The 23345-nt window shown below is 37.4% G+C and overlaps 1 protein-coding gene across 1 annotated transcript in view; it reads right to left on the bottom strand.

The window, feature by feature from the left end:
* Atp2c1 (ATPase secretory pathway Ca2+ transporting 1) overlaps positions 1-21137 on the bottom strand; it is a 117813-nt gene extending 96676 nt beyond the window's left edge. The window contains exon 1 of the mRNA XM_026383917.2: positions 20836-21137. Coding sequence (XP_026239702.1) covers positions 20836-20943 — 108 coding nt within the window. The 5' untranslated portion in view covers positions 20944-21137. The remainder of the gene's footprint in view (positions 1-20835) is intronic.
* Positions 21138-23345: the final 2208 nt, after the last annotated feature.

Raw genomic sequence — 23345 nt, 5'->3', positions numbered from 1 at the left:
CCGCGCCGGCCACGCATTCCCAGGAGGCGGCCGTGGGGTCGAGCCAGACGGACAGGCACAGTCATGGCCGCTGCCCCAGAGGCGTTTGAACGCTCTCAGCAAATTCGACAGGGAAAGCCCCTCACGTCTGGCGGCCGTCACAATCTCGGCAGGCGACGCGGAGGGCCGCCAGAGGATGGGGTGATCGCGGAGAGGCGCGGGTGTTTCTGCCCTGCACCGCAGCTCCGCGAACGGCCTCCGGCGCTTCGCACCCTCCCTTGCAAAACACCTGCTCTTGGCCGCTTCACTCTTGTGAGAGCAGGTCACCGTGGGGCTAGTTCACAAAATTCTGACTGGGTTTGGGGTGTGCTTCGGTACCCATGTATAATGGAAGTGCAAAGGTTCAAACTCAACTGGAGGAAAGACTACTGACCTTTACTTTCGAGTGTATGGAACCAGAGATGCTAAAAGAGCAACTAGAGAATAGTACTCAGGCGATGGAAATTGAAGAACAGACCTTACCGTTGACCGCTAGCTATGTCTCTTGCCACGTTAACCTTTCCCATGCTCAGCACCTCACAGAGACCCCCCTATTAATGCTTCTTGATGGACGATTGGTTTTAATAAGCCTTGGTGAGCCAGACACAGTAGCCGTTGAACGAATGCTTCTCGCATCCTTATCCACTAGAGGGCAGAACTACACCTGGTGAGTTACTACGCATACTCCAAAGCACCCCAGGCCACTCAAGAAAACCCCTGCCCTATTTGCAAGAGGTGTTTTCTTCATCAACCCATTGCAGATTTGCCACTTAACTCAGGTCCTGTAACATAATTCAGTATGCTAAGTACATGTCCAATAACAAATGCAATGAGTTGCCTGTTTTCATGTTTGGTCCACAGTTAGTTGAGCTAGTCTAGTATCAAAACTTCAGGACAGCTTCTAAGTTAACACTTTTTCAAAGATATATTGAGCTTCTATTCAGTGAGTTTACTTCAAAGCTGCACTATCAAGTAGATTTCTAATCTAAGTTACTATCTATGATCCATTTTGACTTGCATGCTTTAGTGATTTTGTCTGCATAGTGGCATTTCCTGATTTGTACACTAAATATGCTCTCTTGCTCAAAGTTATCATTTTGTAATAATTATTACTGTACTTGATGAACCTTGATACTAAACACAAAGTATCTAAGGTAGGAAATTATTCCATATAAACTAGTTGATATTAGTATATGGTCTTATAAAATACAAGGTTGTCTTATTGTACAAAGTTTGGCTGAAACAGGGTGCTGGGGACTGAACCCAGGGCCTCAGCTGTGTTAGGCGAGTGCTTTACCACTGAGCTATACATCCCTAGCTTGGAAACATTTTATGTAAGCAACCTCTCCGAATTTTCTGTTGTACCCTGCAATACTCCAGAAATAGCACTGAATCCATAAATAAATACCCAAAATATTTACAGCACCAAAAGTGGCCTACACTTTTTGATTGCCTAAATTCTGAAAGCCACAAAAGAAACTGAATAAGACCAACTTTACCCAGAAGGATTGTTACATACTTAATTCTTCATCCACTACCAGTCATCTTACAAATTCCTAGGACCGAAAGCACCAAAGAGCCTGAAATGATAGGTGGTTCAACACCATTTAGTTGATCTGTGATCCTCATCAACATATCTCTACAGAATGATTCTCTATTCTGAACCAAAACACCTCTCCCACCAAGCTGACCAGCATCAGTAGCACCAACTTTGACTTCCAGGGTGTATTAAAGATAGAATTTATTACGAATGTAGATATGTTTTGTGTACGAAAGATAGCATTAATAAATAGTGTTCCAGCCAGAGCAGTGGGGAATTCTTGGAGCAGAGGAGACCAAACTAAACTGACATAAAATCATTGAATAGCCATCTGTACCTCCTCATTTTGGAGGAAGGGGAATAAAATATATGTGTACTTCAGATGTAAGTTTTAAATACACATACACATATGCATACACACTACTCTTCTTAATAAGATTGTTATAAGATCTGAAAAAATGAAGACAGGTTTTAAATTATAAGCACTATGAAAGTAGAAGTTATCATACAAGATAAACAAGCAAAAACTGGAATATTAGCTAAACTGAGATTAATGTCAATAAAATGTATTATATCCAAAGTTCCTCTGATTTATTCCTTAAAAACCAGTCCTAAAATATTGGTTTTACCCATTTTGTTTTGAATATTCAACCCACAATATTAAATGCATCTGATGCAGGCCCTGAGTTCAATCACCACTATGGAAAAAAAGGGGGGGAGGGGGATACTCAAGCAATATGAGGAAATTTGTAAGTCTTCTCTGCCTGGGAGAAATATTTACAAATGGGATAGACTGCAGAAGAATGGTCATGATGTTCTAATTTATTTATACTATGACTTATTCCACAAAGGATGTGAGGCATCTTGTTTTTAATATCAAATTTGACAGCTGACATTTTTATAAACCTAGATGATAAAGGAACTCCTTTAGGATTTAAAAACTAAAACTTGGAAAAGTTTATTTTAAAATATTTCGTCAATTAATATTTTAAAAAAAAAAGCTTGTAATATTGTCCAAAATACCAGAGATTAATAGTTAAGAAATTTCAACTAGCTAAAAGAGAGATTTGCCTCATTTGGGTGGGTTTTGTTTCATTTTTGGTGCTAGAGATTGAACCCAGTACATTGTGCATGTTAAACATGTGCTGTATCACTGAGCAATAACCCTCAACCCCAGAAATTATCATTTTTTAATTGAACATTTTATAAAAAACAGGTTTTTTTTGTTTGTTCTTTGCAGTGCTGGGGATCAAGCCCCTTGCACATGCTAGGCAAGCACTCTACCACTGAGCTATACCATCTAGCCCACAACATTATTTTTTTTAAGAGAGAGAGAATTTTTTTAATATTTATTTTTTAGTTTTCGGTGGACGCAACATCTTTTATTTTATTTTTATGTGGTGCTGAGGATTGAACCTAGCGCCCACGCATGCCAGGCGAGCGCCATACCGCTTGAGCCACATCCCCAGCCCCCCACAGCACTATTTTTATAAGCTAACCTACTTCAAGAGAACAGCAGAATCATTTTTCTTCTAACACAATGAATAACATGCTAAGTGTCAAGTTCAGGGAAATATAGATTTATTGAAAAAAAAAAGTCATATGAAATCAGTGTCTAAAAACTACCTGCCAGAATTTCTATAAATTTGCTTGGTTCCATGTTTTAACAGTGTTGGAGTACAAATTGAAAACAAAAATTAAAAGTTGAAGGGCTCAAATATGAGCTGTAATTGGTTGTGTTGTTTTGGTTTTGGTTTTTGTGGTCCTGGGCATTGAACATAGAGAATCTCTACCACTGAGCCACTCCTGCAGTCCTCCTGCTTCAGCTGCCGGAGGTACAGGGATTACAGGTGTGCACCATCATGCCCAACTTGGTTGGTTTTAATACCAGATAGATCTGCAAGTACTCTGCAAATATTTTATCACCCACAAAATTCCATAGCCTCTTATACACCTACTATCTTCTAAGCAAAATATTTGATGAAAATTTGAAGTATACTCTGAATATTTATTTTCAAGGTCTGAGTTGTTGAGTCTATACTATCAATCTCTTGTGGGTTGGAGTTAAGAGTAGACAGGAACACAGCTGAGGATAAGAAAGGGAAGGAGAGAAAACAAGGCATGAGTCCCAAGTCCAAGAGTCAACTTCATTATTTCTTTGGAAAATAGACTTACAATCTTCCAAATTACATAAACCCTAGGAGTTGTTTTGAAATGTAAATGTCCCCATTCTGAGCCGGACATGGTGGCACACATCAGTAAACCTAGCAACTCCAGAGTCTGAGGCAGAAGGATTGCAAGTCCAAGGCCAGCCTCTGCAACTTAATGAGATACTGACTTAAAATTTGAAAAAAAAAAAAAAAAAAAAGCCAGTGGTAAAGTACCCCCTTGGTTCAATCCTCAGTACCTAAGGAAAAAAAATGATACTATTCTGGGGACTTGGGGTAGAGCTCAGAGGCAGAGCATATAACTTGCATTCATAAGACCTTGAATATAATACCTAGTATGCGCGCGCGCGCACACACACACACACACACACACACACACACGTTTGGTTTCCAAACTTGCAAAATTCATCTCTGTCCTCAAAACATTTGACTGTAATAAATATGTAATGATGACCTATTGAATAAATAGATAATCTGGAAAATGGGTCATCCTAAAGCTCTGTTGTTGAATGAATAAATTCTAGCTTTGACTTTGCTACTTGCTTCATATGAACAAATTAAATCCAAGTTTCTACTTTCCTGTAAAACAAAGGGGAATTAAAGGATTTTGAAAAGTATAAAAGGAAATATACATCTCCAAAACCACAAAGAAGTTAACAAGGACAACTTGATCTGAACAAGAATTAAGTCCTAATCAGTATTGAGCACTGCCAAGAGCAGATAAGCTTGCACGCTCAGATTTTGAGCCCAGATGACCATTTGAAACTGAGATAACAATACTCAGGTGCTTATTTCCATGCATGTAGGAAATTTCAACTGAGCCTGTGCCTTGGATTTTGATGGCATGCCTATCAATTCTTGACAAAACCAAAAGTACTATAATTTCCATCTCACTCTTCCATCATTTCTTTAGGGATCAAGGAATTTATTCAGTTCTTGGACAACTTGGAGGGTGTTCACAAACAATAGGCCTTAGAATAGCCAAGTAAGCTACATTGACACTGACCGTATTCTATTACCTTGGAAAGCTTTGCTGATGGTTTGTCATAAATCATTCAATCTATGGACCAGATTCCATATCATGTTTGTAGGTCCCCAGCTGTCCTCACCGTTATTACTCATCTTTCATTCAACTGCTTTCTCAATTTCACATCAAAAACATTTCAATCTCTCTTTATCCTACTGCATACTAGGATCTGAGAGAGCTTTGGGTAAGGTTTCATTTCCTCATACCTTCAAAATGGCACATTTTGCACTTCGAGTTTTCTGTCCCAACTAGAAGACAAATAATTTTTGCAAAGCTTGCATTTTGCTTGAATGTATCCCATGTCTTTTCATGCCCCCCACAGAAATCATCTCTTTCAACTGTGCTTCCTATTGTGAAAATAATGAGAAAAAAGGCATAAAAATGCCATTATGATAATAAATTAGGGAGATAACAGCACAGAAATAGCCCAAGGCTTTACAAGGATCCTGAAGTTTAGCACTGGCTACTCATGCAGACCATTATTCCCACTGAGCATACTACATCAAATATGGAACCCATATCAAAGAGACGGGTTGCAATATATTTGATTTAGAAGGGAGAATTAGAATCTGGCAATATAGTTTGGGGGAGAATTAGAATTTAGCAATATAATTTGGGAGATAGAGAAGGTAAATTAAAAATTGGCAGGAAAGAATCTTTGCAATACAAAATTATTAAACCTTTAGGAAATTTTTCACTACAAATAAAGATCAAGTGGAAAATTAGAAGTATATTTACAGTATGCCTTCAGATAACTATTTTTTGCTTTCTGATTATAAAAGGTAGTGCTTGTATAGCTTATAACAGAAGATAATAAAATTATTTAACATTGCTAATTTTCCTTTATTAGGGTGAATTGGGAAAACAAGAGTGGCGTGGGGGCGGGGAGGCCCTACTACAGGCTTAGGGAAAAATAAGCTGAGGTACAAATTTGGGGCTTGATCTGGCCCAGTCAACTCCCAATTCAAACAAGTGAGTGAAAAACTTTTCAAAGAAACTGCTATAGCTACTACTAGGAGTATTGGTATACTAAATGAACAGTACTCCTGTCTAGAGTATTTAATAGGAAGTTTATAAACCAGAAATGACATCAGGCCCTTTGTGGAGAGTAAGAGGATCTCTGTGTTATATTCTGAATGATAAAGTATATTTCGTAATGAACATTATAAATAATTGTCAAATATTCATTCCTTTCCAGATCATTAGTTTCAGTATTTTTCAAAGTATGACCCTACCAGCAGCGCCAGCAGCACCAGCAGCACCAGCACCTGAGAAACATAGCAGAAATACAAATTCTCAGACCCTACTAAAACCTACTGAATCAAAAATTTGGGGGTTTGGAATCAGCAATCCGTGATTTAATAAGAGTTCGAAATGACCCTGAGTGCTTGGAAGTGCTGCAACCACCTTATGACCACTCCTTCCACCTTTCCCCAGGAAAAAGTCAATACCAAGACAAAGCAGTGATTGGAAGGAACCAATTCCCTTAATATATAATTAAATGAACAATTGTTATGCCAGATTTGTGGAACCCCAATGGACCTCCAAATCCGATGCAATTACACAAGAGTCTTTATTGCAAGCTCGAGCCTGGACTCACAACCGTTCCCAACACAGCAGTCCCAGGGTCCTTTGTTCAGTGAGATTTTATAGGTTTTGGGGGGATACTCTATGCGTGTCACAACATCACACAGCAAATCATTCCATACTTCGGGAAAGTCAAACAACAACTCTTAACATTGATTAGCACATTCACTGGTGGGAACAAGTTGGGTAGGGGTGATTGGTTAGTACAAGAGGGGGATTCCTTTGAACTGATTGGTTTAGGCCACGAGGGGTGTACATGCTGAACTACATGGTTTCCCAACATGTTATCAACCACCATAAATTACTTGGGGGTCATTGGCATTCCAGGTATTTTCCTTGTCTCATGCTGATTGGAGGTTGCTAGGGGGGTTGCTATGGGTCTTCACATAGCCTAACTTAGTCAGGGACACCTGGGGCCGCAGATCTCTCCTGTTATTTGTAGACAAACAACTCAGCTGAGTGGGTTTGTGCCTAGGAGTGCTCTGTGGGTTTTTCCAAGGACCAGGGTCACGCCCCCTTCCTTGGACAGGCTTTGCTCTGAGGTAGAGGCTGGTTTCTAAAAAATGGAGTCACATTAGTTTCTCACAATCAACCAACTCTGGAGCTTGCCATACCACTACACTTCCTTTAATATGAAGGAGAAAAAAATTTGTGTTCCGTTACTTGCAACTAGAAATATCCATATTGATATATTAAATTAGAAAACTAGTTTAGAAAAATAGGTTAAAATTTAATTGGTTGATGCTTTGGATGTGTTCCTATAAAAGTTAAAAGAGTTCAATATAATATGACATGGTTAAATGATGAAATATTATATTATTTAGGCAATGTTAATGAATGGGAAGTTACAGAAAAAAATGTAAGTCAAAAAAACTGAATAAGGGAGTTGAGTGTGTGTGTGTGTGTGTGTGTGTGTGTGTGTGTGTGTGTGTGTTTTAAGTACCACATTAGCAGATGAAGTAAAACCTCAATTATTGACTTCAGAAGTTTTGTTAACAAGTGTTTCTTTTTGTCTTTTTTTTTCTTTTTTCTCCCCACCACCCTGCCCCACTGGTGCTTTATCTATCCCCAAGCCCTTTTGTTAAGACAGAATCTCATTAAGTTGCCCATGTTGGCTTCAAATTTGTAATCCTCTGCCTCAGTCTCCTGAGTTGCTGGGATTATAGGCATGCACCATTATGCCTGGTAACAAGTGTTTCTTTTTTTTTTCCCTAGCTAGGATATTTTTAAATTATGTAACTGTATTTCCTTCCTGAATATTAGTGCAATTTTACAATTTTTATTTTCTTATGTAGTTATGTGCCCTAGTACCAATATTTTTTTTCCTCCATGTTCTGCTTTTTTTTTTGTGTGTGTGTGGTGCTTATGATTGAATCCAGGGATTCCCACACTCTAGAGAAGTTCTTTACCACTGAGCCCCACCCCCAGACATTTTTTTTCCCCTTCTAATTCTTCAACTACTGTTTACTTAGTGAAAGATTCTACTATGGAATTGGAAAACAAAATTAAGTTCATTTCTTTCTAAACTATTACATAATCTTTTTCTCCCAACAAACTTCACAAAAATATTTAATGTTTATAACTTTGCACATGTTTGTTTCTGATTAAGAGCAGTTAAAAAGCTTAACAGGGCTATGGATGTAGCTCAGTGGTTGAGCTCTTACATAGCATGCATGAGGCCCAGGGTTCAATCCCTAGTACTGAAGAAGAAAAAAAGAAGAACCCTACATATATTCTTCCTATTTTATAAATTGCTCTCTTTTGCATACCAAATACAAAGTCAACCACTAAGTTATACCACCAAAATTACTCACTTTAACCCTGGAAAGTGAAAAAGTGCTTGGAAATGTAAAGAGCCAATGTTACATATTTGACTAAAACATTTAAATTGCTTTTATGGAAATGAGAATCAAATGTCACTGAACAACCACCAAAATGACACATTTGTTTAGAGCTTTCAGTTGACAAGGCGCTTCCATGATGTAATTATATTTAATCTTCACAACACTATGAAGTAAACAGGTTAGGTCTCATTAATTGCTTCATATAACTGAAAAACTAAGACTCACACAGGTTACTTTCTCACTAATCAGGGACTAGGGTTGTGGCTCAGTGGTAGAGCACCAGTCTGGCATGTGTGAGGCAGTGGGTTCGATCCTCAGTACCACATAAAAATAAATTAATAAAATATAGGTATTGTGTCTATCTACAACTAAAAAAATTTTAAAAAGAATTTGTCACTATTCAGTATAAAGTCAAGAGTCAAATATCTATCTTGACTTCAATTGCAGAATATATTATAATATTCTGCAAATATTACAGAATATTTAAGAGTCAGCACTGTTGATTGAATTAACATTTTGTAGTTCATCATATTTCATTAATTTGTTACCTTTTTCAATTCAGTGTGGCCCCATACAACCTTAATAGAGACTAATTCCTGAGTCTAAGATATCTGCCCCATATCTCATTTGATGACACGTAAGACTATATTAATGAAGTCATTTTTGGTCATTGCCTACATGTATTCACATGCTCTTATTTAACCTTTAAACACCATTACTGAGGAATTCATGCTTCAAGCAGAAGCTATTCAAGAATCCCTTGTGTTTATCTTCTCAAAGTCAAAAAGTGCTGCTAAAATGGAAGTGCAATCTTATGAATAAATAATCAGACAAGCACTTTAGAAAGATTATTCAATAGGTAATTGAGACATGTTCATTAACATGCACTATTGAAAAATTAACAGAATACATTTTAAACATATGTCCTAGATCTAAAAGCCACCAAGCAGCAGTAGAAATACTGATTTCATCTTTCCAGTTAAATTGTTGTTGTTGTGAGTCTTAATAATCATATTTACATGTTAACTAGAGTAAAGACAAGGGGATTTTTTAAAATATTAAGACCTCATAATGACTATAGATCACATAGAGGACATTACAGTAGAGAACATAACAGCTATTATATCCTTTTTATGTTCCATAATTTAAATCAACAACTAAAATTCTCAGTTGCTGCATCAATTTAATCAGTAAACAGCTATAAATGAAGTAAGTAAATAGATAATTTATTTTAGGTCATATTTTTACAACAAACACATCACTTGATCATTTCTTGCATTAGTAAGCATTATGTAACATTAGGCATGGGACCACTGTGGTTGAAAATAGTCATTAAGAACTTGTGAAGCTGTAAATCATTACTATTCCTGTGGCTTAACCATGATTTTCGATCTTCTAAAGGCATACGTGGTATTACTGGGAAGGGATGGCAACTCCTATCAAATTTGATTTTGAAAATGTGTATTATCAAGTGATCAGCATTGTAGTTCTCAAATTGGGGTCCCTGCCACCTGGGAACTATTAGAAATGCAAATTCTTGGGCCCCACACTAACCCTACTAAATCCATCTGGAGTTGGGATCCAGTAATTCTTGTTTTAACTAGCCCCTCAGGTGATTCCAATGCATGCTCAAGCTGATTAACAAGAAGCATAAAACTTTAATCAAGAAATATTTTGATCCAGGTGTGGTGGCACACATCTGTGATCCCAGTGACTTGGGAGGCTGAGGCAAGAAGATCACAAGTTTGAGGTCAGCCTCAGCAGGCCCTAAGCAATTTAATGAGGCCCTGTCTCAAAAAAAAAAAATGTGTCTATCTATGTATATGTATATCTATATAAATAGATACAGATACATATAGATAGTGCAGATAGCCTTTAATTTTTTTTAAGAGAGAATTTTTTAATATTTATTTTTTAGTTTTCGGTGGACACAACATCTTTATTTTATTTTTATGTGGTGCTGAGGATCGAACCCAGGCGCCCCATGCATACCAGGCGAGCGTGCTACCGCTTGAGACACATCCCCAGCCCATAGCCTTTAATTTTAAAGAACAGAGTAAGAGTTTATTATCAATATTTTAAACCTCCTCCAGCATTCTTAAATCACATAGGGCTTTGATTTTCTTTGAGTAGACACATATTGGACTAAAATCAGTAATTTCAAATGTGAGGAAAAAAAAGTATTGAAATCACAAAAGACCACATTTCTCCCCCCTTAGATATTATATTAGCATAGCCATGGTATGGCGAGTATGCGCACACAAGTTAGACAGCAATTCAGTGGTAATGGAGCTATAGTTGTAACCCAGCTATGAAGTCAGTCTTTGTTTTCTTATTCCAGGTCAGGACTTTTGCAACAATGCTTCTTTGATCAAAGTTATCAGGCTTTAGTAGCACCAGTAAGATGAAAGAAGGGCAAAGGGGGGAACTTATACAAAGTAAATAGAAAATGTCATTCTCTTGAAACAAGGTCTTCTTCAGAGAAATAGTTTCATTTTAAAAAAGAAAAATTGTTAAAGCTGTGTAACATTTGGGAGGCTATAAACATTTTTCTAAAGTACATTATTCACAAATGTTATCTTGGGGACAGGGCAAATGGAAAGTCTTTGACACTAATGAAAGGGCTTTACATTATTCATACTTTTCAATCATAAACAATTTGTAAACTTATGTATTCATTACTGAAACATTCAAAGACTGCAACATTTCTACAATTTGCTTTATTTAGAAATGTATTTATAAGCCATGGCCTAGTTCAATGGTTTTAATATTGTAGTATGGGCCACAGTTATAAGGAAGAGGTTGGAAAAATTTCTGCTAAGAGGAAAATATGTGAAACAGCTGGGCATTTGAATACACTACCAAGACCAAAACTCAGCAAGAAAGTAGCTCAGTAGTAGAGTGTTTGCCTAGCATGTATGAGACATTGGGTTTGATTCTCAGTACCACATATAAATAAATAAAGTTCATGGACAACTAAATAAATAAATAAATTACATATGTGTGTGTGTGTGAGTATAATATATATGGAAAAGCAAATGCATATATATACATATGGAAAAGAAAATGCGTATATATATGGAAAAGCAAATGCAAAGGTGACTTTTTTCAGAATATCAAATAAGTTATAGTAACTGTTATAATTGCAAATAACAGATGCGTTTGCAAAAGCTTGATTACATCTTAATGAATTTTTAAATACTTTCTTTAATGCTATTATAATTTTTCACTCGTGGTCTTTGACAGCAATAACTCTCTTTTTCTCTCTCTGTGTTAACTGACCGGCTTGTAAGGATAGTAAATGGTGCATTTAATATTAATTAGAGTAACATAGGAGAATTGAGGTCTATTTGTGTTTGCAAATAATCCCTTTGCAAACATTAATTCTTTTTTGAAGATAAATATGGGCAGAGGTGTCAGGGTCCCTTGAGGTGTAGGGGTACCAAAACAGCTCTATCTCCATCATTCTGTTTACAAAACACACTGAAAAAACATTCTCTGTTTCATTCAGTTAGGTTGGGAGCTGAAGCTGCTCAAATAGGACCTCATATAACATCTTTTTGAAGCACTCTTATATATTGTAGTGTGACACCATTTTTCTGTTATACCCTTCCTCTAGAGCTAGGTTTTCTTAGAAGTCAACAAAGGTTAAATTTCAGGTCTCCTCACTTGCAGAGGCCTCTATAGTCTTTTCTAAAATATAGTAATGAAACATTTTAGAATTCATCAGGTAATTGATTTAAAAAAAAAAAGACACTTATTTTCTATATTTCACAATGTTTGCAGTATTTGTCATAAGGCAAATACTGAGAGACTGTAACCATGTTCTGATGGTCTTATGTTTTGGCAAAATTTGCTGAAAACATCTCAACTGCAATTGATTTTAGAGTATTCTTTTTGCCAACTTTCCCTCTATCACAATTCTTCTCTCAGGTAGCATGGAAGTGGCCATGACTGTATTCCGGATGTGGCTCAAAGGAACTTCAGATGGGGATGTGTTTAGATTTCTTGTGGATTTAATGGAGTACATAAGAATGGTTTGCAGTAGTGTCTGTCTATGGTTAAGCATTGCTAACTGCCCTGGTGAAGCAATGACATCCAATGACTATTATGTACAATAAATCACTGTGTTGAAATCTTGGCATAAATGTGTCCCCATGTTGCCCAGCAATAACAGTACCACATATGTAGGTAGTAAAGGAGAAGCAGTTTATATCTTTTCTAGATTCTAATAAAAGACAAATATACATGAAATATGTTAGAGGATTGTGTGCATTTCTGTAATCTCTTTGGAGAATACTAGAAAATCATTTTCATTTGAGGAGGTAATTAAAAACCCTATAAACTAAAAATATAGGAGCAAAACATTTTAGGGTATATCAGTTAATTGATTAAAAACTTTTATTTTCTAAATTTTGTAAGGCTGTGGTATTTGTTATTCAAATTTGTAATTTTGTGATTCTTATTCTTATTCTAAATAAATATTCTTTGTATAAAATTTAATATTTATAATTCTGTGTTTAATATTTTGTGCCAATTTCACTGGACTAAGGGAAGGCCATATATCTGGTAAATCATTATTTCTGGATGAATCTGTGAGGGTGGTTTAGGACACAATTAGCTCATTTGAATCATTTCTCTCATACAAACCTCAGTTCTCTAATCCATAAAATAAGGATAATACTACCCATTTTGTTGTGTTATCATGAGAATTAAATGACAATATAGCTAAAGTACCTGTTCAAGTACCTGGCACATAGGCATTTTAATAAAAATTTAAAATTCCTTATTCTAGAATGTACAATTCAGTTCTATTTCCTGAAATAGCCTTCTAATATGCTACTAATTCTAACATTTTTCCTACTCTCTTCACAGAAAATTTTAAGCAGTACAACATATGTAGGAAGTTCATTTCTTTTTCTGTCAAGACATGGAACTATCTGTACAAGGTGTGAAAATATGTCATCTTTCATTTTGAACAAAAATTAACAAAGTGTTGTAGACAAACTAAGAAGTGGAATGGGATAATAAAATTGATATACTTTGGATCCTGAATGTCCCCCAAAGGCTGCTCTGTTCAAGGCTTGGTCCTCATCCCCTGATGTTACCAGAGAGCAGTAGAACTTTTAGAAAAGGGGTCCTAGAGTCATTGGGGGGTATCCTGAAGGGGTACATTGGGACCCAGACCCTCCTCTTCCTATTTGCTTCCCAGCTACCACAAGATGAGCAGCTTCCTCTGCCTCCTGTCTCTGCTATGCTATACAGTCTTTTCATAGCCCCAAAGACAATGGGCCAACAAACTATAGATTGAAACCTCCAAAACTGTAGGCCATACAAGCTTTTCCTTTTTTAAAGTTGTTTATCTCAGGTATTTTGTCCCCATTTTGTAAAGTTAACTAACACACAAATTTAGGGATTTTCATTAAAAGCTACAGGCTGTTCACACACAAAATATGGGGTTGCACTCGAGTTTATGTGCTATTTCAAAGTCAGAATAACAGTTCTGGTGTTCATCCATTTACTGACTCCTATGCTTCAAAGGTATTTGAGCATAGTAGATTAGGAAAATGTAAAAACAGATGACAGGATTAGAAATATCTCAGAAGTCAACAAAAGGTCCAGGTGTCTCTCAGGCATGTGTGACACTTCACAGCATTGATGTATGGACAAGAAGGATGGAGCACAATCAGAAGTTTCCATAATAAACAGCAAATTGGAAGCATAAACTGCAGGAAAAAGATTTGAAGGTACAAGAGGCTCTATATTAAGGAAAAACCCCACAGTGGTTAAAATGGCACAAAATCACCTGTGATTTTCTAGTGTCCTATCCATTAGTGACCATGTAAGTAGGCTTAGTTATTTATCCTTATACTGGAAGGGGCTATAAAACCTATAAACCTATTGGGAATCAAATAGCCCCACATAGAAGTAGTTCAATGGTCAATTAGGCTCAGAAAATCTAATCACTGGTACCTGAGCCTTTCACCTGAGGTCTTTGCTGGATGTAGCTATGTTTCCTTTCCTTGCTGGTGGATTAAATGCCATCTGAATTTCCTAAGACATTTGATTCTGAATTCTTTGGTATTAGACTCCAGAGCAACATGCTCATACCATACTAACCAAATAAAACAGAGGAATTCTAACTGATCCATCAGTGCCCCTTCTTTTTTCCAAAGATATCTGAACTGTGCATCTGCCTACTGGATTAGAATCTTCAGGCTAGTAAGTATTCAATCTTCTGTTTGATGATGCAGAAACCATTTGGTACAACATTTTCCAAGAAGGGGGTCACATGCCCCTGCACTCTGTAAAAGATCATCCCTTTTTCCTTTCTTTACCTCTCATTTATAGAAAATCCATTTTCATTATTATATCACAATCCCACAATGAAATTCTCTCCATCAGTCATGATTTTCTCCTCTGGAACCTCCCAAATGTATTCTTATCTTTATTCACAAGTTAGCCCTATAATTCTTATGAAACATGCACATAGCCTGAGTTAGGAGGATTGCAAGTTCAAGGCCAACCTTGGCAACTTAGTAAGACCTTATACCAAAATAAAAAATGCTGGAGAAGCAACTCAGTGGTAGAACACCCCTGTGTTTAATCTCCAGTGCCACAAAAAAAAAAAAGAAGGAAAAAAACCAAACACACACATACATATCTTGAGTCTCCTCCTCATAGATTCCTAACATCCAGGATTCTTTCAAACACTTCTCTCACTATCTCAGGATAGAATTCATTACACCCCTTCCCCGCCTTCCATTCATTCGTTCTACAAACGTGCATTCAGTGCCTCCTATCTGACAGACACTTTACTAGTCATGTGAAACCTATTGGGAATCAAATAGCCCCACAAATGGGGCAGAACTGCTACTAGGATAAATAAAACAGGAGAATTTGCTGTCTGAATAACAGAATGGATGGTGGCAGTGCCAATTTCTTAGAAAGGATAGGGAAAGTCATGAGGTTGAGTGATGGTGACCAAAGGCCATTAATCTTCATGCAAGTTCTCAATTATAACTCTTAGGCACTTCCTAGGTTATGGGGAAAGCCATTGGTAACTTTTTTTTAGTAAATATATAGCTTTCCACCCACCTTTCAGGTAGAGGAGTCTTATAATTACCATGATAAAATAGTTCAACTTTTAATGTCATATTTAATAGTGAGAAATATTAAGGTTCAGCTTCATATTATCACAGCAATTTAACTGTCAATGTTACCTATATATAATTACAGAAATTCGTCTACAAAGGTGGTATAAAATCTCTATCTTAAATTCTACAAAGATAATCTTTTACTCCCACTCCTGAAAAATTAAAGCTTTTTCTCTACCCAGGCACAAGGACACAGGGAAAACACTTTTGGTTTCCCCTCAGATGTCATTCAAACTGACTAATTATGATTATTATTATTTCTTTCTACAACCCTGGTAATGTTGGGCCTCATGTATGCTAGGCAAGGACTCTACCACTGAGCTAGATCCCCAGATCTCTTAACCTTTTTTTTAAAGACTTAAAATTAAATAACTTCAATATACTCTCAATCTATAACCAACTAATTTACCTTAAGGAGCTAAAAACTCTTAATACTAAAATTATATACATTCCACTAGGCTAACCTCTAGTGGAATGTATATAATTTTACCTAGTCAGGCAGAGCCTCCATTAGTAACCTCTAACCATTTTAATAGCATTCCAAGTCTCAACACAGGTTTTTTTGAGGGAGGGGTATGGTTTATAGTGTCCTTGGTTTTATAGTGTTATTCAGATCAGGGATAAGATAAGAACAAGAATGAAGAACTACGTTTCTAAAGTTCAAATTAAATTCAAATATTTATTTAACATCCCAACTTTGGTTAGTATTCTCTAAGAAACAAAGCAGGAAATAAAAATCCAGTGATCCTGTTTATATTAGAAACATTTTCTCAAGCTTCATTGAAGATAAACTTCAGAACAATCTTCAAGACAAAATTTGATTCTGCTCTATAATTAAAATGTAGCTATAGTGCATGTCCTCTTAAAATGAGAAGCTCGCTCTCCTCATTTTAAGCAGATTCACTGTTAAATAGGCAAAACTTGTCAACTCTTAAAAGGCATTTGTTACTCAGAAAGAAGTCTTTCTATTTAAGAGAGCAAGGCACTATTAGCACTGATCATCTTGAATTCTTCTCTATTAAATTAGGTGGCCTGTGTTTCTGACCCCTCCTCTGCTTTCCTCTTACAGGGACATGTAGAGGAAGAGATTTGGATTGGTAAGGCTGCTGAAGTACAGTACAAGTTGAAAGACAAGGCTTAAAAGCAGGTTGTTCTGTGTCTCAGCTTTTTATCAGAGGAGATTAATTGTGTTGATAAGTTGACCTGAAGCATCACCTACTCTCTGGACCCAGCCAGTAGAGTCATTTTGTCTTTGCTTGCTAGCATGTGACCCTTTTCTATAGCTCTGCTCAGGGACTCCAAAACATATTAGGAGGAGCACTGAACTAGGAGTCAAGGGACGCAAATTCTAATCCCAGCACTGACACAAATAAACTGTGCAAACTTGAGCACATCTCTGAGCCTCTGAACCAAGTTCCACATCTCAAAAATAAATTTCTCTAGCTATGCATGGTGGTGTTTGCCTAGAATCCCAGTGACTTAGGAGACTGAGGCAGGAGGATACCAAGTTCCAGGCCAACCTCAGCAACTTAGTGAGACTCAGTCTCAAAAATAAAAAATAAAAAGGATTGGGAAATATAGCTCAGTGATAGAGCACCCCTGGGTTCAATTCACACTATAAATTAATTAATTTTAAAAATAAATTTCTCTAGATCTCACACACCTCTGCTTACTAAGTTTAACAACCTTTCTCTGCCTGAGAGCATCTTAGCTCCTTGAAAATCCCTAACCCCACACTTTCTCTAATAATTATGAAGTCCTCTTCAATCATAAGTTACATAAATGTATTTCCCATGTGCCAGATTTATACTTGGGATGGGGGCTAAAATAGCAAATGAAAAGAATCATGTTCCCTGCATTGGAATGAAATAAGATTTTCATTTGAGAGAATTCTGACTGCTATAAGGAACATGAATTGAAGGGTAACAAGATTGAATGAGGGCCAGGCTTGGTGGCAAATGCCTGTAATCCCAGCAGCTTGAGAAGCTGAGGCAGGAGGATAGGAAGTTTAAAGCCAGCCTCAGAAAAAGTGAAGCACCAAGCAACTCAGTGAGACCCTGACTCTAAATAAAATACAAAATAGGGCTGGGTTGTGGCTCAGTCGGTTGAGTGCCCCTGAGTTCAATTCCTGGTAACCCCCCACCCCCCCCAAAAAAAAAAGATTGAATGAGGTACATGAATTGGATTGCTATTGTAATCCAAGCAAGAGAGCATGGTGTCTCAGGGTCTGTAAGGTGAAGATGGAAAAGTCAATAATTATTTCAGAAGTAAAATTGACAAGTTTTATGAAAGTATTGGGAGAGGGAGGGGTGAGAGAGAAAGGGAAGTATCAAGGTGACTCCTAGTTTTCTGGTTTAAGATTTTGTGTTGATTGATAAGAGAAACCTAAGGAGGAACAGGTTTGTGGATGAGGAGCAGGTGAATATAACAATGACCATGACTTGTGGACTCTCTTGGCCTAGTCAAGAAGTAGGCAAAGGCAAGAAAAGTGTGTCAAAGGCAATCCACTATGCACCCTCTGCACTTGGTACAGATTCCTCTTTACCAGCCTTTTCAAGGCTCCTAGGTGACACTGAGGGAATAAAAACAAGATACCAGTCAGTGTCATTCATGCATGCATGGATACATGTATGTTCACATGTAACCAGATGATATGCCAGATTATAATAAGGGGGCTTATTTGAAGCAAACAAAATGACTTGAAAAAGGAAGGGCTGTACTTCACTCTTTCCAGCAGAACAAGAGAAAGCCTTTTCATTAAACTCATGTTTAAACTCTATATCTTGAAGGATTTAGAGGACATCTCCAGGTGGGCAAATCATAAATAGAGAAAAGAATTCTAGACTAGGAGGAGGAGTGTATTTGAATGCACACAGGTGAAGAAGCAGATGGTGTGTCTGGGATAATATTCTCCAAGTATGTGGAACACAGCACTTTGGGTACCTAATAGTGCTAAGTGGGGTGTAGGAGAAGATTTCAGGTAGCTTACAGAAACCTACAGTCAGTAACAAGCACTCAATGGGGTTGTGAAAATTGTCTGCCTTTGAATTTCCTTCCGTCCTCATTCAGGAGAGCTTCTTAGCTGGCTACCAAGAAAGCTCTAAAGGCTTCTCTTTCTCAGGGTGGGGGGAGGGAGGTGCTGGGGACCAAACATAGGGCCTCACATATACCAAGCATGCACTAGCCCTGAGCTACACCCCAGCCCCATATACCACTCTTAAAATCTAATCTTCCTTTTTAACAAATGATCAGATTTTTATGCTCAAAGATTTTATAGGTAATAGTATCTAACTAGAATTTTATATTATTTTGTTTTTATTACATTTATTCTTATATTTATGACAAATGACATTATACTTACAGTAATAAATTTTTCTAAACAAATAGGTTTAATTATGAGTAATTTAAGTTTAAATATAGAAAAATATTAAGGAGTTAATCATACAGATAGTAAACATGGTCATGATTATGACAGGTGTATGTGAATACCTAAAGTCTTAGAAATAACTTTCTAAGAGAAAGGGCAGTGGCTTAATATGTTAATATCACTTGATTATTAAGGGATTGAGCATGGTAAAATATATAAACTTGAAAGTTGCAGGTAAAATCTCCTATCTTCCTTTAATACTTTGTCGCTGGGTGACCTTGGGCAAGATGCTTAAGTCCTTCAAGTCTCAATCCCCTTACCTTTCTCATGAGAAACTGTTTTATAGGAATGTAAGGATCAGAGGCAATGAATATGCAGGTCATAAAATTGAAGACACTATTAGCCTTCATAACTTTCCAACAAGGTTTCCAAGTTTAGCCCAAATTGACTCTGACCTAATTTCTCTTAATTCTGCAAGACATTAGATTTGCAGAGATATAATTGACTTTAGAAAGGAATCAAATATGTTATTTTCTTTATTTCTCTATTAACTTATATAGCAAGAATTCATCCTAATATTGATCAAATCATTTTTCTTGTGTATGTGTATGAATACATAACAAATTCCACCATTATGTACAACTATAGTGGACCAATTTAAAAATATAGAAAAACAAAACAAATGAGAAAAAAAAAAAACAGCCTGATACTTGTTCCCAGGTCATTCCAAATGGGAGGGGGACCACATACTCACTCCAAATGAGAGGTTTCCATGTTAAGTCCTAATGGTCTTTAGAGTGCATTTTGTAGCACTTTTAAAATAAACTTTTTTTAAAACCCACAGAACTATATAAGCAACAAAGATGCATCTCTAAAAACATATAATATTGAGAAAAGAAGGGAATCACTTAATCTACACTCCACAGCTTCAGCCCCATCCAGCCACCCTTCCTCCTTCTTGAAGAAACCTGTGCACATTGCTAGTGTGGCAAACAAAAACTCAGGGCATCACCACAAGTTTCTCTGAATTTTCACTTCAAAACCAAGTGCGTGCTGAGACCTGGGAATCAAAAGATTTTCTCATTAAGTGTGAGAAAGACTAAGAGGTAAAGTGGCCCAGCCTAGCTCCCTTAATAAAAAGAGTCTGACTTTTCGGCCCTTGCAAGATCATTAAAGTAGGGGCATAAAAGCAGTTTCCTCTCACACAGTAGTAATAATTTTCATTTTCCAAATTAGGCATTGACATTTTGGGAAACCTGTCATTAAAGGATTTTCTGCCTGCTGCCTTTGCTTTCATTTCCTGGAAGTGTTTTATTAAGTGGGTCATCTCATATCACAAAGGAGGACAAATACAGGCCACTGGTAATATCCCTTGCACAGTTTTGCAGTTCTAGTTATAAGCACAACGGATAAGCAGTTTAATGACTCTTTCAGTCTTCAGTGTGGTGATAATTTGTCCTGTACATTTGTATCCCCCTGCCACATTTCTTCCTAAAGGAACCACCAGATTTAAATGGGTCAGCTATTGTTATTTCTTCTAACAATTCTGAACAAGTATAAAAACAGTTTTTTAGAAATGCCCTTATCCTAAATTGTAAGGGATGGAATCACATAAATTTTGGGAAGCATAATGAATAAATGATTCTAAACAAGAAGTGATCAGACATTTTAAACAATTTTAAGTGCTTAAATACCCACATATAAGAAATTATAGTTTTTGATTGGCACAAATACATATAGGAAGACAAGTGTACTTCTAGGTCCTGTTAATTACTTTTCTGGGATATTAATAGTTTAAAAATTTGTATTTGAGGCACTGGAAAATGATCAAGGAATCAAAATTTTAACTCTGATACAGTAGTTTAGCCTAGGTATTCCAGAGGAAGCAAAGCATATGGTTTCATTACAGAATTTCAGCTTAATCTTGGTATCCAAATGTTCCAAGTTCAAATAAATCCTCACAAGCCTGCCTGCTCTTCTGATTGCCAAGTCTGAACAGCCATAAGCAGGATATGACCTGTGCCTATAAACCTACAAAGAGGAGAAACTCGATCACTAAGCTCTGAAAAAGCCACACCCCCAAATAAGCACCCATTAATTTTAAAGTTAATATAAACAAAATGATACCTGATCTTCGGCTCTTTGGCTCCTCAGCATCGATAAGTATTTCCTAATTGCGTGGAGAGGGTATTTTTTGAAATAGGAGAATCTTGATGGAGGCAACAGGTTATCCATGGTGAGAAAATCCAGAGGGTCCTTGTCAACTCCTCCCTGTCAGCAACCATATGAAATCTAGAAACTTTACAATTCCTCAGATGCCTGAAGATTTGTTTGTAGTTCAGCCACTTCCCTGAAAAGAAAGCAGCTGTTCTCCTTGTTTCTTTCTCTTTTGGGTAGAGTTCCTGGAGAATCTAGACAGCTTAACATGAACACCATCTAGAAGCACCCAGAAATGTGATGCCCAAGGGCAACAGGAGCCAGGAGGAATTTAGAGGCTGGTCCACGGAATGCAAATTGCCTGGCAGTAGTGATATGACTGTCCTATTTCTAGAACCAGTGTTCTGTTGCAAGCTATGTTAATATTAGCTAGCTGGTGACTTTCCATGCCCAAGGACTCTCATGGGGTTTGATTGTAATTCTTCTGATAGTATTTCTAGTTTTTTTTTTTTTTTTTTTTTGAGGGCAGGATGTGTGGTTTTTCCAGTTTCCTTCTAGATTTCTTATCATCATGAGCACACACTGACAACCCTCAGCTGTATCTCAACTATAAAGTGTTGATTCATTTCAGTCTTTCGTTTTGAGGGACTTCTGAAAAAAAAATGAACAAATTAGCTCACTAAAGGAGCTCAGCACCAGTCCTGAGAATGTTTGGTTTGCACTGTGGTACATTATGCAACATACCCAGTAACCAGATACTTTACATTAAATGAACAATAGCTGCAGACAGATTCTGTTCTGAGTTTAAAGGCTTCTCTCCTTGAATCCTTATCTCAAATCCACAGGCTGAATTTAAAAACATTAACTTTCCTCAGGCTTTATTCTGCATGTAAGGGAGAGAAGATGTTATGCATTTTCTTTCTTAGATTGCAAAAAGGATACATGCTTTAAAGAGGAAGAAAGAAAGATAAAGAACACGACAAGAGGTCTGTGGTCTTAGGAAACATGAACTTTGAAAGTTCATTTTCTCAGTACTCTATGGAGGTCACAGGGTTTCTAAGCCAAGTCCTCAAATAGACTTCACTCTTTTATCATCCTTTTAAACTTTGCAGTAGCTGTTTCATTTGATGGTAACATTTGGCCACTTCTTGAGAAGAGCTGTCATATAAAGACCAGCTTGGACATTGACCCCAAAATCATGCAGCCTGGAGATTTGCTTTGGGGGTAAAAAGAGTAAATTGGTCTTTCCCTCCTCAGAGAGAGCAGTTGTTGGGGTACAGCCGGGGGGCAGGCAGAGCTGGGAAACCCATGATGCAGCCTGAGCTGTCCCCCAGGATGGGCTGGATGAGCCACTTGCCTTTAGGGAACACACCTGATGGCCTGAAACGGGCTGTGCCACAAGCAACCCAGGCCATCTGTCAGGCTGGTCTCAGGCCTACTGGCAAGATGGTCTTCCAGACTCACCAGGGCCAGCTTGGCAATTCCAAGAAGGCATTCATATGTTGCTGGGGCTGGCTCCCAGGAGGAGGCCCTGCCCTCCCATCACCTCTCTAGGTCCACTGCCCCATGCTTACCGAGGTTCTCCCTGTCCCCTCTGACTCTAGTGAGGACAGGTGAAAAGCAGTGTGCCTGTGAACCACCTAAATACTTCCTGCCAGTTCTTGTTCCAGAAAAATAAGACGTTTAAAAACCCAAACACCCTGGGCCATTTTGGAAAGAGAGGTGGTCCCAGGGACAGTGGGGGTAGGTGAAAGTGCCCTTCTTACTCACCCCTGAGACCCACAAGCTGCCCTTTCACTTCTCTTTTTAGAAAGCTTCAAGGATGCCTCTTTATTATGGGCAGAAGCCAGAAGACTGTCAAACACCCGTAGCATGGCTGATAATCAAAGTTTCATTTTGGAAGATTGTTTCGTGATCACCTTTTCCTGAGCTGAGGCCAATGATGAAGAGAGATGAGAAAGGAGGGGGGGAAAGAACCAATTGATCACATCTTTAATATTGTGACATTACCAATTATCAACTGATAACAAATATAAACCATATATAATATTTATTGGGTCTTTTAGCCAGGCCACTGTGCTAAATGTACATTATCTCATATAATATTACAGCATCTTTTGGGAAACCAAGACTCAGAGAAGGTAAACAATTTTCTAATATCACACAACAACAAATGCAGAGAAGAAAGATTTCTAATCAAGAAGGCATGACTGCATTCCCAACCAGTACACTGCACAGCCTCTTCACGCATACCCAGAAATGAATTCCTGAGAACCACTACTTTACTTATTAACCTGAAGGAGGAAACACAGGGAGTTGCCCTGTTAAAGAGAAATACAAATTCTGACTGCTGGGAATTTACAGACTAAGTTGATTAAACTAGAGATCAGGCACATTTTTATGAAAAATATCATCCAACTTCTTATCCTGAGTTGTCTACCAAAAAATTAGTACTCATTACCTGGGTGTTAAAGGTGCTT

The sequence above is a fragment of the Urocitellus parryii genome, chromosome 2 (assembly GCF_045843805.1).
Source record: "Urocitellus parryii isolate mUroPar1 chromosome 2, mUroPar1.hap1, whole genome shotgun sequence".
Lineage (NCBI taxonomy): Eukaryota > Metazoa > Chordata > Mammalia > Rodentia > Sciuridae > Urocitellus > Urocitellus parryii.
Note: the sequence above shows the minus strand (reverse complement) of the source record. Positions and strands in the feature narration are given on the sequence as shown.